The sequence below is a fragment of the Hippoglossus hippoglossus genome, chromosome 21 (assembly GCF_009819705.1).
Source record: "Hippoglossus hippoglossus isolate fHipHip1 chromosome 21, fHipHip1.pri, whole genome shotgun sequence".
Taxonomy (NCBI): Eukaryota; Metazoa; Chordata; class Actinopteri; order Pleuronectiformes; family Pleuronectidae; genus Hippoglossus; species Hippoglossus hippoglossus.
In genome coordinates, this window is record NC_047171.1 from 5,782,780 (window position 1) to 5,799,547 (window position 16,768).

Consider the following 16,768-nt stretch of genomic DNA (forward strand, 5'->3'; position numbering starts at 1 on the left):
AAAACAAGCCAATATCATTGGGAGTCAGACACACACACACACACACACACACACACACACACACACACACACACACACACACACACACAAACACACCCAGTGGCAAGAATGCAACTTTTCCTCCAAAGGGGGGAGCAGCTGTCCGGCCTCAGCTGAGTACTCATTTTTGATATTTCAATCTTTAAGTTACTTATCTTTGAATTTTTTTTAATGTGCAAGTGATTTTAAACATAAATTCAGGGAAACCCAACATGAAACTCACACTTCTTAGATTATGAATTCTGCTTTCAACCCAATCAAAACATTATTTTCCTCTTGACTTCAGTACTTCAGCAGTTTGACTAATGTCGACACTGTTTCCACTGCAACAACTAAAGCATCTACTTGTTCTGTATCTGCCACTTAAAGAACTGTGTCATCTGCATATGTCAAGATCTCCACATATTTGGAAGATACGCATAAAAAGCAGAGGCCATAAAAGGAGCCATCCAGTATCTTTAGGGTTCTGGCATTTCCCTTCACTTTGACTTCACTATTTATCCAAACTAAACACGCACAGTCTGTGAAGTATGATTTTATCCACTAGAGAGAAATCATAGACTATTTTTACTACATAGTTCAACGGGCTGGCTGACTGATCGTTCTGTGCCTTATATATAGAAACTATGCTCCTTTATCCAAATTAAGCTTGGTTTGCCCGAACCTACGCTGTCATGGCCGGCTCTGGCCACGGATGGATGACTGAAGGGGTCTACTGAGCACAGTCCAAGGGTCCCAAGGGATCTGGGATCAGTTACCAGACTATATTTTCTAGAGAAGTCAATCAGCTACAAAAATGACTATGAAGGGATACAAAACCACCACAATGACACAAAACCAAACTCAAAGAGCCACAACTATCAGGAGAAACTACTGAAAAGTGACACAGAGCAACCAACAGACAAACAATATGACCAACAAAAAATATTACTCTGAATGTCAGTAATCAATCAATCAATCAATCAATCAAATTGCCTTTTAGGGCTTAACAAGGTGCGACATACTCTGTTCTTAACCCTCAACAAGAGTCAGGAAATGTAATTAATTAATAGCTAATGGCAGCCAGTAAGTGACTCAAACTGAAGGAGCCATTTTGAAAACCTGTGGCACCATGACATCTTCTACAGTGAGTTCATAAAAGATCTCTGTTTTCACTAAAAAAGGCCACGAAGCTATTTTGACTTCACCGTTCCTGCCGATCTCTCAAACCTCGACACGTCTACCCACTCCCTCTCTCTATCGTCTCTCACCCGGCATCTGACGAGCCGCTGGCCGCTGACCAAGCGCTAATAATTAGACGATGAATAAAGATCATTGATTGTTATTTGAGGAGTTTAATGTCGTTATTACAAAGTAATCGCAAAAGCCTCATGGAAAGCTGATTTGGATTAATGTTAAGTGTAAATGTAAATGGCATGATTGTGTGTGTGTGTGTGTGTCCTACTCACTCGACTGTGTCATCCCAGCTACACCAGTGTCCCTGATCCAGCTCTTGCATGTCCAACCTGAACTTGGCGAGGCAGAACTCCTCGATGGCGTACTCGTAGTGGGGTCCGCATCCCTGCGACGACACACACTGAGAGGCTGCTGAGAGGGGGAGGGGGAGAGGGGGGATGAGAGTGAGAAGATGTGGGGAGGGAGACACAGCAAAGTCAGAGTAGCTCTTAAAAGTTTTTCTAATAATTAACGATATGAAAACTGCCACAGAGGCTCTTTCCATCTTGTGTGTATGTGAGTGTGCATAAGCAATCTAAGATGTTTTCCTATCTCTTGGACATTACACTATCTGCTGTGTAACATTGCCTTAAAAGACCCCCAAGACACACACACACACACACGCACACACAATAGAAAGTCACTGCATCATAACGGTGCCTCAAGCAAGGGAGAATAAAAGTTCTCTTGACCTTGTCCAAAGTTTTTCCAGCATGTTGAAAGCTACTGAGTGTTTTTACCTTTGGACACACTGAGGCCATATTTCTCCCTGTTTCTGTTTTTTATGCTCAACTAAGCAAAGCTAAGTGTCTCCTGGCCGAAGCTTCACATTTAGCACGTAGATTCAACAGTGGTATCAACCCTGTTTTTAAAGCACCATATAACTAATTTAAAACCAAACTCGCTTGATAAAATACCACTAATTAGCCCTGAATAACACTGAATAGTTATAAGAACTCACTAAAGTGAAAGAAACTTATTATAATATTATATAATATCTCTATAAGTCAAGCAAACACACTAACTCAACACTAAGGTTGTTTACTTTCTCTAGATTATTATTAGTTTTTGCATTTAAGAGTGGGTGCACTTCCTCCCTTACGGTGATATGAGGATCCTGAAATGCTTTGTTCATATGGACTCATGGAAACATGAAGCACCGTGTGCAATTAGTGAGAAGTTTCCTTCAGGAGCTGTGGGTGAACAGGACTTTCTTTATTGCTTTATAAGTTAGTAATCCTCTCTCGTGCAGAAAAGCTGTCTTTTCATTCCTCCTCAGTCTGTTTCTCTGCAGCCTCCAATTATTTTCAAAACCTTCTCAGAATCAGAATCAGAATTCTTTTTATTGCCAAGTATATTTACATATACAGGAAATTGCCTTGGTGTGGTTGGTGCCTTTGGACATAACAACAAATCGGACATAAAACAACAATATATACAGAAAAAACAATAGGCACGTTCTCTTTACCTCCTTCTCTCATTTTCCTCTTTTATTCCCATAGGACTCATTTCCTTTTTCCTTTTTTTTTTTTTACAGTATAACCTGCTGTTTCTCATTTTTCTTGTCTCTCTATACATCTCTATTCATCCATCTCTATTCATGCCTCCTGAGAGTTGTGCTTAGAAGTGGACACAATGACAGTATCATGTAAGAAAAGTTGCAAATGCACATGCTTATTTTTATATCTAACCCTGCGGAGTCAAGGGGGAATAGAAACGAAAAATGTATGGAAAGATAAAAAACAAGTATGAAATAGAAGATTAAAACTACGCACAAATAACTTGTTTACATTCCTACAAAGATTCTGTCTCCTGCTGTGAGGAGAGCGGGTGAAAAGGTTTATCTGCAAGCCTCCAATCAAAGAGTGCGATCAAAGATTCAGATCAAGTGCCTGTGTTTACGAGACGGAGACTCGTACACAGACACATAAAGGAAATGCAAAAATGGGGAGAAAGGATGTGAGAGCTTGCATTTCTATCTGCAGACCAGATTTTTGTCATGTCTGCAATCTTCTTTGTAACATAAAGTGTTCGGGACAACACAACAAAACAAAGAAATCGTCACTTTAAAAGAGTCACCATTGTGTACGTTTTCAGATCGTGTGTCAGGAAACAATTCAAGGTTCGTATGAGCAGCCTTCGGGTAATGTTTGGTTCAAGCAGTCACTTAAATGTTACTTTGATCAGCAGTAGTCATTAAACACGGAGCCACAAAACCTTGTGAACACATAAACTAACCCTGCTGGTGATAAGGTGATCTAAAATAGATGATTCAGTCGAAACACATTATTTCTAACAAGTGTTATTTTAAATAATTTCTTAATCATAAAAAATCCACGTATACCTGCTAATTTTGGAGTAAAAGAGGTATAAGTTACTATTATAGCTAGAAAACTAAAGCAGTTATAGTTGAGGTTCATTAGTAAAAACTCATATTTAAGTCAACATTAATTGAAAATCCATGACAGGTTGCAAAACCCAGTTTCCAGAACACCGGATATATGTTGTGCATTTAAGATTTGAATCAATATCATCATATTTCCTGCTGTAACTGCTGCTGTAATAGTTTTCTTATCCTCGATCCTAATCTCAACAGGCTCTTTCAAGGAGGCAGTTACAAACAACATCTATTTGATTTATAATCTATTTCACTGGTCAAAGTACCTGGTTTGTAATTTTGTTAGGTTGCTCTGTTGAAAACAAGCCACAGCAGATGTGGTGCTGGGTTTGGTTTCAATCCGTCTCTGTTTCTAAATTCAGTTCAACTCTGCTGCTCTGGTTTGAAGCAGTGGGGCCATGTCGTCAACCTCGTGCACTCAGGGTCTGTTTGCTTTAGCTGCAGGTTGTTTTCACAAGGGAGAGAGAGAGACAACTTTCTGCAATAGATTCACTTCATGGATTTAAATGTATATAATAATAAACACATACATATTCATTGTATGCCAGTGGTTTAAACTTTTGCACGTCAAGGACTCCCCTTTTTGCCAGGTACTCCCCTTGAACCTCCTCAAGGACCCTTAGTGGTCCCGAGACCCCACTTTGAGAACCCCTGTTGTATGCAACCCATAATGACCCATATTTATTTGCATTTTATCTGATATGTCAGAGCCTTACTCAGTAAACTACAATGCTAACCTCGACACTGCTGACCAATCAGTCATTACTCATAATACAACCACTTTGGAAACGGATGGAATGAGACATCTTATCTTCAGCAAACCACACTCATGAATTTAGAATACAAAATTATTGTCTAATTATTAAATAATAGATGCTTAAATTGGGTCTGACCACAAGACACCGCTTCATCTACAGAAAGCTGTAAAACAATTACACAACCCAACATAACCTTGTAATGCTTAAACGTGCAGAACAGCTGCCGTTACAAACACGCGATGAATATGAAGTAGTGTTCAGAGGAGCGAGTTTCTAATGGAGAGGGCGAATGTTAAGAAACAGTAAGAAATAACCCAGATCCCTGGTGGGTGCAGAGGCCTCAGGCTGCACATTCACATAATAAATGCAGTTCTTGTCAGAGGGCTAATTGAACTGCACTAATGACGACTCGATTGCATCCACGCATGTTGATTTGTCCTGAAGGATGCAAGGAATTACATAATGATGACAATACTCCTCGAAACCGTAATCAATGGATCAATGCTGCAGCAGAAATAAAGACAGAAAAGCTTTTACATTATTACATATTACACACATTTGTAGATCAATCTGTGAGATTAATGGACGGAAAACGCAGCTATTTTTAACTCTGACTTTTCTCACTACCAGTTTTATATTATATTTTTCACTTATCACAGTTAAATAAATTGACACTGACACGGACGTGGCTGCCTGTGCAGGATCCGGGACGACAGCAGCATCACAGTCGACAGCGCTGCTTGATGTCAAACGGCTTTTTGAGAGAGACGGGTTTGATTTCAGAGGTAAATTTAATCTGCAACATCGTGTGTTTGGACAGTTTGTGGTTGTGATTTTGCAGAAAGGTCAAAAATGAGGTACAGAATATATTTGTGCATTTGCGTTGCATTTCAATTATTTACAGCAATGAGGATAGAAAATACCTTTAATGGTGATAATGTTATTTTGTATTTTTATGCACATTTAGGTGTTTTTGTTGGGTATAGTGGACGTGGATGTGAATCATTGCATTTGGTTCATTTATTTTGTAATTGTATGTATATTAATATCTGCATATATCCAATAGGCCTACTGTATAAATGAATTCTACTTTGTATTTATTTTCCTATGTTTAAATATCTATTTATCTATCTATAGCTGTGTATATATATACATAATGTATATCTCTCTCTCTACCAATGCAACAGAGCATTTGTATAAACTGCATGTTAACTGTAACTATTAGTTTTTTCTTTAAAACACATCTGTGTTTCGATGAGAAACATCTGTTTCCTTATTTCTTCCTCCTGTTACTTGATGGAAAATTACAATATCCCCCCCCCCCCTCAACATGACTCACCTCGTGCCAAACACATTTTATCACCAGGGCTCCCGTCACACTCACAGTGAGGCAGCGCTCGGTTTATCTGAAGAAATGGTCATTATTGACTTGAGATTTTCTTATTTCTTTCTACAACTGTTTTATTGATTTGGAGCAGAAAGTGAACATATTGCAGTGAGGTCACCTTCTCAGGGTGATGGTGAGCGAGGCTGAACATTCATGTCAGGGCACCGAGGTCGGGACTGAAAGGTCGGCGCTGGGATTAGAGGAAACCAATACCTGGCACCACTTACTTCCATTTCACCAACACATTCCTCAGGTTTTTAAACTTCAGACTTTTAGAGCCCTCTGTTCATCGAGGGAATCTATTTTTCTGAACTCCCACAAGGCTTCTTCCATAAAAGCATGAGTGCATACTTGCAGTCCATGCTGACTTGTTCTTGGAAGTAGGTAGTGGGTGACCTTCAACCTTACGCATGCTGCCCTCCTCTACCTTCTCCGTGGAGCCTTTACCAGGATGCACCGCTCCCTGTGTGCGAGCCCACCCAGCAGCTCACTTCAGGGGGCTGCATTGACTGTGTGTGCATTTGCATACTGTGTGCAATTACGTGTGTGAGAGATGGAATTGGACTTTGGTTCTATTCATAGGATGTTTTGCTTTCTAGTCATCATAAGAAACTGCGCCCGGGGGCGGGGGGGCTAGTATAAGAGCCTTGCAGCAGGACAAAGGGAGCCGCTTGTTAGGATCTCATTACTCAGAGAATTTCTCTGTTCTGCTCTTTTATTGGTGCTGACAGAAAAATCTGTCAGATGGATAAAGGCGGCAGTTACCATGTGTTTGCATTTAGTGTCTGTGTGCGTGGAGATTTGTGTGTTTGTGCACACATATACAACCTTTCTGTACATTTTGCATATACATCAATGTCCATTAGGGTCTTAACATTTTTTAAAGAGTCTAAAATGTATTCATCTAGATTTCAGGCCTTAAAAAGTCTTAAATCAGTTCAAATATCATGTTCTTGGTCTTTAATATGTTTAAGTGGGTCTTACTTATACTAATGTTTATTTAACTACTCCAACTTATCTGGAATTATGGGGAAGTAGACACTGATATTCCTTAATAGCCGTCGTACTTGACATAGGTATTAAAGCTCATCATTATGGCCTTGATACATTTTAAATTTAACCTGGAATGAAACCTGGTCCCTATGCAAGCATCTCAAATTCTAGTCTGACAGCTATCGATCTGTAATCATCTGCATAACCTCACTGTGGCTTTTACTTCATGCTCCGAATTAAACACAATCATTTTAGAACATAGGACAAGATGATGAATATCAGTTTTTTGAAGGTCTTCTAGTTTGATGATGAGTTGCCGACCAGCAGCAGATATTAGTGACATATCATCATCTGTGTAGGGTAAAGAAAACAACAATTCATTCAATTCAGATGAAACACACGAGTGAAAACATTGTAGAGTGATGTGTTGTAAATAGACATCCAGTAACAAATCTACACAGTCGATTATAAGCTGTGTGTAGCTGAGTCTGATAAACAACATCTGCATCATTAAGAATTGGTAAAACAAGTTGTAAAGCAAGTTTCTTTCCGACAGTGGATGACAAACAGTGTCTCGACTATTAAGGACACTAATACCATAATTCATTCTCTCCACAATATGATCGATGTGGCATTTAAATGTCAGTCCACGGCGAGACGAATTCTTTAATATTTGACGTATTCACTTAGTTGGAATAATCATCCTTGCTGCATGATGCCAGTAAATCCTGCACACTGCTCCTTAAGAATGCTCAAGTTTTTACACAGGGAATTAGTTTCCATTATGCAATGAGAGGATAGGTTAAGACGAGACACTATTGAAAGATTCATGCATTACGTATTTAAAGTGACTGCGGAGAGAGGGATGCAGCAGGCGTGAAGCAGATGACGAGATGAAACGAAAGGACTAAATATGAATGAGTCCCGGGGAACGGATGAGACTTCACAGCGCGTTTGGACTCAATGGAATCTCCAACTTGGTTTTTTGAAAATGGTGTCTGAAGAGAAGGAAGTTGCACAAGTCCTCAGAATTCTGAACTGAATTTTTCAACAGGATGGCTCACCCCTTTAATTGCAGCTCCCCATCTCTAATATCACAAACTAGAAGCCATCGGAGAAACGCAGTGGAAAACTCAACAATGATTTCTAACTTAAGTTATGTAACGTTTTCCACAGTTCTGGGCAAAAATATGGAAAATATAGACTCAGCCACTTATGACAGGGCAGACAGTCTGATTTAGGTGCAGAATGGATTTGCTATGAAAACAGTTCATGAGAAACGATCCATAAAAGAAACCAACAGCAATAAACACGAGGCTTGAATAAAAATAGATCTGTTTTATGTGTTTTATGTCAGAAGTTGTTATTGTCATTAATTTACAACATGTTCGTGGGCAGAGTCCCACAGAGCACACAAAGCAGCAGGGGTTGGCTGAGTAGGCAAGCTCCTCGATTGATGAAGCAGATTTGGGGCATTTTTAAAAGTTTTACTTGTTTCTGCAGCAGACAGACTGGTGACAATCTGTGAGTGAGACACGTTCACAGCAACACAAATCTCCAGAGTGTTCAGGTGAGGGGTGGTGAAGCAGAGCCAGGAGGTAACATAACGTAACATAGAGCTCCGCTGCGGAGATCACGTTTTTGTTTACAGCAAATCAACACGGGAATCAGCCCTTATCTCTAAAAGCTCTCAAATCGAGTCTTGAGTCTTTGCCAGTTGACATTGTCGTCTACATGTACTGTATGTCATGTCTCTTCTCATCCTGAGATATTTGTATTCTTTTTTATTTTATTTTATTTTTTGTCTGACTGAGAATCTCCTGCTGTGGTCTCGTGAATCACATCCTTTTATCTAATTTCTATGTAATTACACGTGTTCGTATGACCATGTTATTTATGTATAATAACACTAGTTAAGGAATGTTAATTAACCCCTTTAAAGTAAGCATATTGTCAAACTATGACAATAAACAATGCCAACATTGTCAGCTGTGGATCCCTAATTATAGAATGACTCATAGGCTCATTTACACAGTCTTTACAAGGGGGCTGGCAGGAGAAACTCGTCTACAGTCTATGTGCTGGAGAGATAAGGAGTGAGCCAAGGAGGTCTAGTAAGTATTTCTCTCGAAGTCCACACGCAAAAAGTTTTTCACTTTTCAAAGTTGTCGCCTTCAAACCCAACTGACAAGTGACTCAAGCGACATAACGAACACAACATAAAGAGTCTGTTGGATTTTGTGCAGCCGGAACTACAAACTGGATCTGGAAATACAAAAAACTATTTTTCTTTTCACATATGGCACTTCTCAACAGAATTTAAAATCCAGCAACATGTCTGATTGTTTGTCAGCTTGTGGTTCTTGCTCTAGAAATAATGGTCACAGCTGTAAAAAATAAGACCCAACATGCAAATAAACCCATAAACTAAACAAAAGCAGGAAATGTTTCAAGATCAACTAAACTGCCTCATTTATAACAATTTCCCCTTGTCCATGGTCTGCAGCAGCTTTTCTGGCAGCAGCTCTACTGTGCGACAGCTCACAGAGTCGGTGTCAGAGGAGCGACAGACCGTTGAGTCATGGGTGATATCGTCTCTCTTAAAATGATTCACACTTTGCAGCCTGCGGCTCCTTCCAGTTTGTAAGTGACAACTAGCCAGCAGGGGCAGGCAGATGGTTTCTATCAAAGGTTAAGACTAATTAGCCAATCAGATCTGATGTTAGTAAATTAACCTGCACCTTGCCTCTCTCTCTCGCTCTCTTTTCTCACAGATGATTCAAAGAGAAATAAAATCGTCATCTTTGGCTTTTGATCTGAAGTAAATTCTGACCACTGCGAGCCTATCAACCAACTTCACATCAAAATACCCACGTCCTAGACTTTTAAACACTCTTTAGGCACGAATCCTCTTAATTCAAGAAGCAGTAAAGGAGAAAGAGAAAGAGAAGAAGATGTCTCTTCCCACCTCGCTGACAGCTCAGTTTAGATCCTCTGAAGTTACTCAGGTTTTAGGAATATTTTAGAAACCCACACAACTCAACTTCCTGTACAAACTTAGTCTGATGTTCACGCTCAAAAAGGTTTGAGTCTTTCCATCGTCTTGGACAATTTAACTTTATAGTCATCATAGACTTTGCAGTTAGTACTTTATGAATGTGAACATTTGCTTAAAGACAGAACAACAAATATTTGTTGCTCATAAAAAAATAAGAATATTGTTCCATCGCTTCAAATGTGTCAAATATTCAACTTGTATTTCCACATGATGTAAACATGGTGCACACTGTTCCACAAATGAACCTGTTTATATAATCTATAAGCACGTGATGATACACTGTGTGATGTATTAAACATGACTGGATTCATTAAGAAACCTTTAGGGAAAAAATGTGTTGTTGTGTCTCACAAGACTCGGCAGCTTCATCACTTCCCCAAGCACCAACCAGTACAGTACAGTGCAGTACAGTACAGTACAGTGTAGTCTGTATACTGTCATGATTCTGCCAATTGTCCCAGGTTAAGTGTTAATTAGTCTGAAGTAGTTTGACTCAATGGACCTTTTTGAAAGACAATCTGTTGTATGGCCTTCATATGTTAAAAACTCATAATCTCCTTATGTTTGTATATTTATATTCATCTTTGCACCTTGAGTTATGTTTTTCACATTGTTTAGCCGCCTCCTGTTTCACCTTGTACTCAACATTGTTTATCATTTCAGAGCAGTTCACTTCCTGCCGGTCTGTTTTCCCGCTCACCTGCTGCGCCTACATTGCAGATATAGTGATCAACCCTTTATAGCAGTGGTCGCCAACCCGTCGATCGCGATCTACCGGTCGATCCCCCAGTCTTCACGTTCGATCCCCGAACTCTCTGGACTCACTGGCTGTCATCGCGCCGCAGATCAGCTGTGTGTCGGTTGTCTGTTTTTCACACGCGCTGTGTGTCCGCTACTGGCGTCTGAGCTGCAGGTTTATCTTCTGCATTGACTTCAAGAACAAGTTGGTTCATGTACGAAACTAAATGTCAGGACTCTACGGTATGAAGATGAGCATCTTTCGGTCTGTCGATAACAATCAAAGCCCCGTTAGAACAAATGAGTGGATTCAGAAGGTGAAACGCTGGAGTGCTTTTACTTTGAAACGGGTTCGGGAAGTGATGTAAATACATTTGTGTCATAAACAGATAAACATTGTGGTTCACAGCAGAATAAACAGAGAAAATGATCTTACCGGAGTTTTAATGTTTTTCTGATGAATTTATGTCACAAACAACTGGTTGCAACATTTCTGTATGCCTTTTCAAAATAAAAGCACTCCAGCGTTTCTGTTAATGGAATCCATTCCCTTGTTTAAAAAGGTTTTTTTACTGTGAAATATTTGCAAGAGCGGAAGATGCACGGCTTCATACTGTGTAGTACTGGTATTTATTTGAGAACAAGGCAATAATCATATTTGTGGCCATATTCAAATCAAAGCCTATATGTAAAACATTGTGCTGCAGTAGCAGCTCCTCTGCAGAACATGATGTGGAACTGAGAAGCTACATATTTTGCATTGTAAATATGAATTGATATTAATTTGAATATTGTGCATTGAATAGAAAAAGTTGCACAACTGCCTCTCTTTGTGTATATTTATTTCTTGTACATTCAGCCTTTAACACAAATTGCAAAAAATAATAAATATGACCCTCCTAAGTGGGTTTTTTGGAAGATATCAGGGTGGTAGATCTCGGCTTACGTTTGGAATTAAAAAGTGATCTTGGGCTCGAAAAGGTTGGTGACCACTACTTTATATGGATCAGAAAGCAAATGCTGTTTAAATAATTTGGTTATAGTGATCAGGTATTCGTGTCATTTTAGGTCTTTTCATACATGTTTTGATCGTAAAAAAGTTATTTCACTGGCTCTGTCAGTAACTCACTGCTCCTCCTGCATCTGCATTTGGGTCCTCCCCTAATATCTAGACATGACAGATATTTCTAAATATTGTCTATTTACCAGATATGGATGGAGTAAAGTGAGTTATTCTTATTGTCTGTTGAGGCGAACCGAGCATGTCTGATGAATTAGAGGAGAGGAACGCCGGTAGCTGTGCCTCAGCTGCCGTCGTTACATCCTATTACTGTTTTACCTCCAGCGCTGTCACTCACACTGAAATACACACAAATTAATGCTTCCCCCCCCCCACATCTGTTGCTTGTGTCTGTCCTAATCAGATAAGACCCCTTTAATTACATAGACAGACAGGGAGTGATCAAAGCAAATAATGTCCCAGAGAAACCTCAAAACGAGAAGTTCCCTTTATCTCCCAGCTGCATTGAAACCACGTACAACATACAGGGGACATTACTCGTTGCTTTATCGATGACACAGCAACCTGAGATGACCATGAAGCTCAAAGGAAGAACAGGAAGTCTTAGTATTATTATTAAAGCCTGGAGCATGTGCCTCTTGAAAAGCAGCAAACGTAAGCCATTGAATTTTAATAAAGCCCGGAGCTACTCCAACATCAGAAGACATATGAAGAAACACACGTACACACACAGCGAGGCTTTGAAAAGCGGGTGCATCAACTTGTGAAGTGAAACGTTTTAAATGTATTGCACCGCTTTTGAAGCGGTTTTAATTTGAGAGGTTTTCATATTTGTTCTGCTTTCTTGAGGCTGTATTTTGTTTCTGTTACTACTTCACTGTACAATTTGATGTAAGCAGCTGATGCATTCGGTCTCTCTGGCCTCCGTCATTCTCAGCACCGAGGGAATGATAGCTAGCTGTCATCATAGCTAGCTAGAAGTTCACAGGGAAGTGCAAGGTCTGGAAATAGTTTGGTAACTGGAGGATTAAAATTACTTTGAATGTAATATAAAGATGTATTATACAATTATACAATAGCTAAACATTTAAATGTATATTATCTAGTTAAAGGGGTTGATATATTATTGATATTGACCCTAAAGTTTGAATTATTCCTTTCAAAGTGGTGAGGCAGAAGGAGAATGTTCATACAGCTCGATGGAGGAAAATGATGGAGTGTCTCTGTATAACTGTGTGAAGCTGCATCACAGCCCAGCTCCCGGTACTCAAAGGACAAAAACGCTTCATTAAGCTCAGCAGAAATCTCGCTACTAGGCGTTGAGACACAAGACACGGAACGAGGACCATGCACACGTCGCTCTCAACGTGACATGAAAGGAGGGATAGTGAAAGAGGGCTTTATTCTTTATGTCCTATTGTGTATGAGGTGGTGATAAGTAGATGATCCATAATTCATGAGAACAGGGAGTAGCCGTGGGTGATACAGTAAGGCAAGATAATGATGTTAAAGATACAATATGTACAAAAATTCCCTACAGAATGACTAAAAAATACTTTACCTATGTTATATATTTAGTTGACTTGTGTACTTGCATTATCCAAAACTATTTTCGTCAATGTCTAAACCCAGAGAAATACCCAATTTTCATTTTGGTCGCCTTTTGATAGCATCATATCTGCTTTACCTGTGGTTTTGCCCGTCTCTGTTTTAACGTCCATTGTTTCTTTCACACTGCAAACTTTGCATGGGTTCAATGTCCATTTCCTCTGTTTGAGGGACGCATAATGCACACACACAGCTTTTAAAACACGTTTCTCACACTTCTTAATTGATGGAATAATGACATCAAGTCATCTACTGTCTCCTCTCTGACAGACAGCTCACTTTTATTGCATTTTGCCAACAGACACACCTTTGCAAAGCCCATTGCCCCCCTGACACCTATACATGCCTTCCCCCGCACACAAGCACGCAATGCTTTGAGACAATTACTGAATAGGTGGTGTGTGTGTGTCTGTGTGCGTGTGTGTGTGTGTGTATGTGTGTATGTGTGTATGTGTGTGTGTTACAACATCTATCTCCATCAAGTTGAATCCCATCTATCAGCAGCTAATCATTATAGCAGACAGTGCTTTCAGAGCAGATAGAGGTCTGCCCTGGCCGGGTCTCTCTGGTAATAGCATACAATTATTGTGGCTGGAAAGCCACACAACAATAGGATGAGCTGCAGCATCACTGAAGCACGTTATCTGCAAAGACCAGAGGGAACAAGATAACAAGTGCCAACATGTGTTGTGATACGTAACTCTGTTTTTCCGAGGCATAACAAAGACAGTCTTCTTCAATCGCCCATATTGTTTTTCAGCATTTTACATAACCTATATTTACATCCAGACAACTTTCTTTTACAGAGCAATTATACAATTACAAATTCAGCTTGAAACAGTGTCTTTCACACCATGTTTTTAATATAATTTAAATGCCCATTGTTTCCCTCAGCCCGGAGCCGTGTTCACATTCTGCTGCGGTAAACTGCAGCTATGGAATGGAGGCATTTTATGTTTTCTTTCTGTTGTTTTTTTTACATTTGAAGAAGGAGTCACCAGTTACTTCAAGTTAATTGGATGCGGCTGCAACGCTGTTTTGCCCCTGAGACTCCCTAAAGTGTTTTGTTGACTCAAACACTTCACCCACCACCACCATCTGCATAGTGGTGTGTAGAGAATAAGTGAATTTTCATTTTGGGGGGGAACTATCCCTTTAGAATGCTCATGTTGGCATTTACCTCAAAGTACGTCTGTGATTACTGCTGTGCACAGCCTCACAGAGCTGCCTTTATGTATGTAAACTTTTAATTTTGTTAATTTATTTGTCATTAATCTACTCTCAACACACTCCATGTGTCCAGGAGGCAGTGAAGGAGCAACAGTTGACTCTTCAAATCCGTGATCACAGCTTCAGTTTGGTGAAGCTGCAGGAAACTACCGCTGATAGAAATGAACAGACCAATGCAAACAGTGTCATTTAGGGCACACAGAGGATAAGCAGCGATATATGGAGGGTCAGTGCAGGCAAAGCATTTCAGAAAGCATATAACAGGCACACAGGGACAAGGTCTGATAGCGAGTGAGGGCAGAATCATGAGTGTCGATCGATGTCCTGAGCCTCCAGAGCGAATGACGTCGCTGAGAGCAGATTCTGAACTGAGTGCACACAAACTCAGGGATTTGATCCTAAACTCTATCCCTGTGCGGCGGAACATCTCGAGTTACTGACTGAGGAAACAGCTTAACCTGATCATATTTTAACCCAGAAAAGGCCTGCGTATAGTGCAGCATATACCTGGATATAAAGTGGGTGCATGTTAGTCCGTGATAGAATCTGACAGATAAGACAGTACAAAAGAGAGAGAGACAGAGAGAGAGAGAGAGAGAGAGAGAGAGAGAGAGAGAGAGAGAGAGAGGTCATTACAGCCAACAGAGGAGAGTGGACACCAGCTGAGTCAATTAGGCTACACAAAATGTCAGCGAGGCTTCAGCAAAGAAGCTAAAGGACATGTGATACACACACACACATGCTTTATTGGCTGTGATGATCGGTTGCACCCATGCAGTGTCAGGGGGGGTTTGATTAGAGGCGAGCACAGGAGCCGGTGAAGCCACCGAGGTGAAGCAAACGGCTGTAGCCTTGTCAGGATAAGTTAGAGAGCAAGCGAGACATGGAAAAAAAGAAATGAGCTTCCCGTCAACACAGTTCATTGTGTATGTCTCCATGCAACGTCAAGACATCATCACATGGTATATAGTGGCTCTATTTTTGGTAACATTAGCCTGCTCAGAATTTGTATTTCATTAATGTTCCTCCTACTGTTTCAGTAGCTCGGAATTGTCCGGGTTCCAGTCGGGGTAAATTTAGGTCACGGGCAGAGTCACAGTTAACCAGCCGTGAAAAGCTGCTGTCGGACTTTCATTCTCTCTGCTGGAAAGATGTGGAGTCTGGTGGAGCTTTGAGTCACTAGAAGCACATTATGTTTCCTCTGAGAGGGGGTAGATGGGCTGTAGCGGAGCGAGCAGCTCTCCTCTGAGAGGCTCTGCGGTGTGTGTGTGTGTCTGTGGTTTATCATGGTTAGTGCTGCTGTTTGTCAGCTCTGAATATCTTGAATACATCACGCTAACACTTACATTTACTCATTTGGCAAACGCTTTTATCCAAAGCATCTTAGGTACAGATGGCACTCTAAATGCTTGTTAGTCTCTGTGTGTTGATCGACTGGTGACCTTCAGGGTGTCCCTGCATGTCGCCCAATGTCACCTGGGATTGGCTGCAGCCCCCATGCGACCCTCAAAGGACAAACAGTATGAATAGTGGATGGAAGTCGGTTACAGCTGATGTTGTCTGTGGGCCAGTGTGAACATGTTTAATGCCACTACAGAGGAATATAACCAATTCATATACCACATATATTTTGATCTTGTGTCAGCAGCCGAGCGTGAGAGACGCACTGAGAATATGGTTAACCAGTGTTCTGCTTTTTACACTCGGTGCAGCAGCTGATATCACAGTTGGGGTGTGTCAATGTAGAAAATAGACCACAGTCTATGGGTATTATGTCAATCAGGGGTGGGTCAGAGGATGCGTGGCTCAGAAAACGTGTTTCACCATTCCCAGGTTAAGCAGCCTCACTTATATTACAAGCTAAAAGGTGACCTCACATTTGTTGCTGTGATAATATTACTGCAAACCTTTATCCACAGTTTTTCTATCAATGGTGTCAAAATCCAAAATGTTTCCTCACATTAACCCTTGAACAGCTCAGCTCGACCGGCTCAATCTCCAGTTTATGTGAAGAGAACAACATTACTCCAATTATAACAGGGCAAAAAGTCAAAGTGAAACCAGAACTTCCATTTTCTGACATTTGTTATGATGCAAATAACTATAACTGGATCATATTATTACCCATGTATGTTGTGCAGTTGATTCCATACGTGTAAGCATGATGTGATCATTGCATTTAGACTGAAATGTTCTACTTGTGAATTTTGTCCGATCCATACATTGCAAATATTTGATACATAAAACTTGGTAACACTAGTGCAAAACATGCAAACACACAGAAAACGAATAGCTTTTTTAGTCCTTGTCCCATTTACTAATA

General features: G+C 40.3%; 1 protein-coding gene across 2 annotated transcripts in view; it reads right to left on the minus strand.

Annotated features, from left to right (window-relative positions):
* ramp1 (receptor activity modifying protein 1) overlaps positions 1-16,768 on the minus strand; it is a 45,213-nt gene that overhangs the window by 15,489 nt on the left and 12,956 nt on the right. The window contains exon 2 of one of the 2 annotated variants that reach the window (XM_034574034.1): positions 1,488-1,623. In XM_034574034.1, the coding sequence (XP_034429925.1) occupies positions 1,488-1,623 (136 nt within the window). Of the gene's footprint in view, positions 1-1,487; positions 1,627-16,768 lie in introns of both variants that reach the window. The other variant, XM_034574033.1, reaches the window with a different exon arrangement.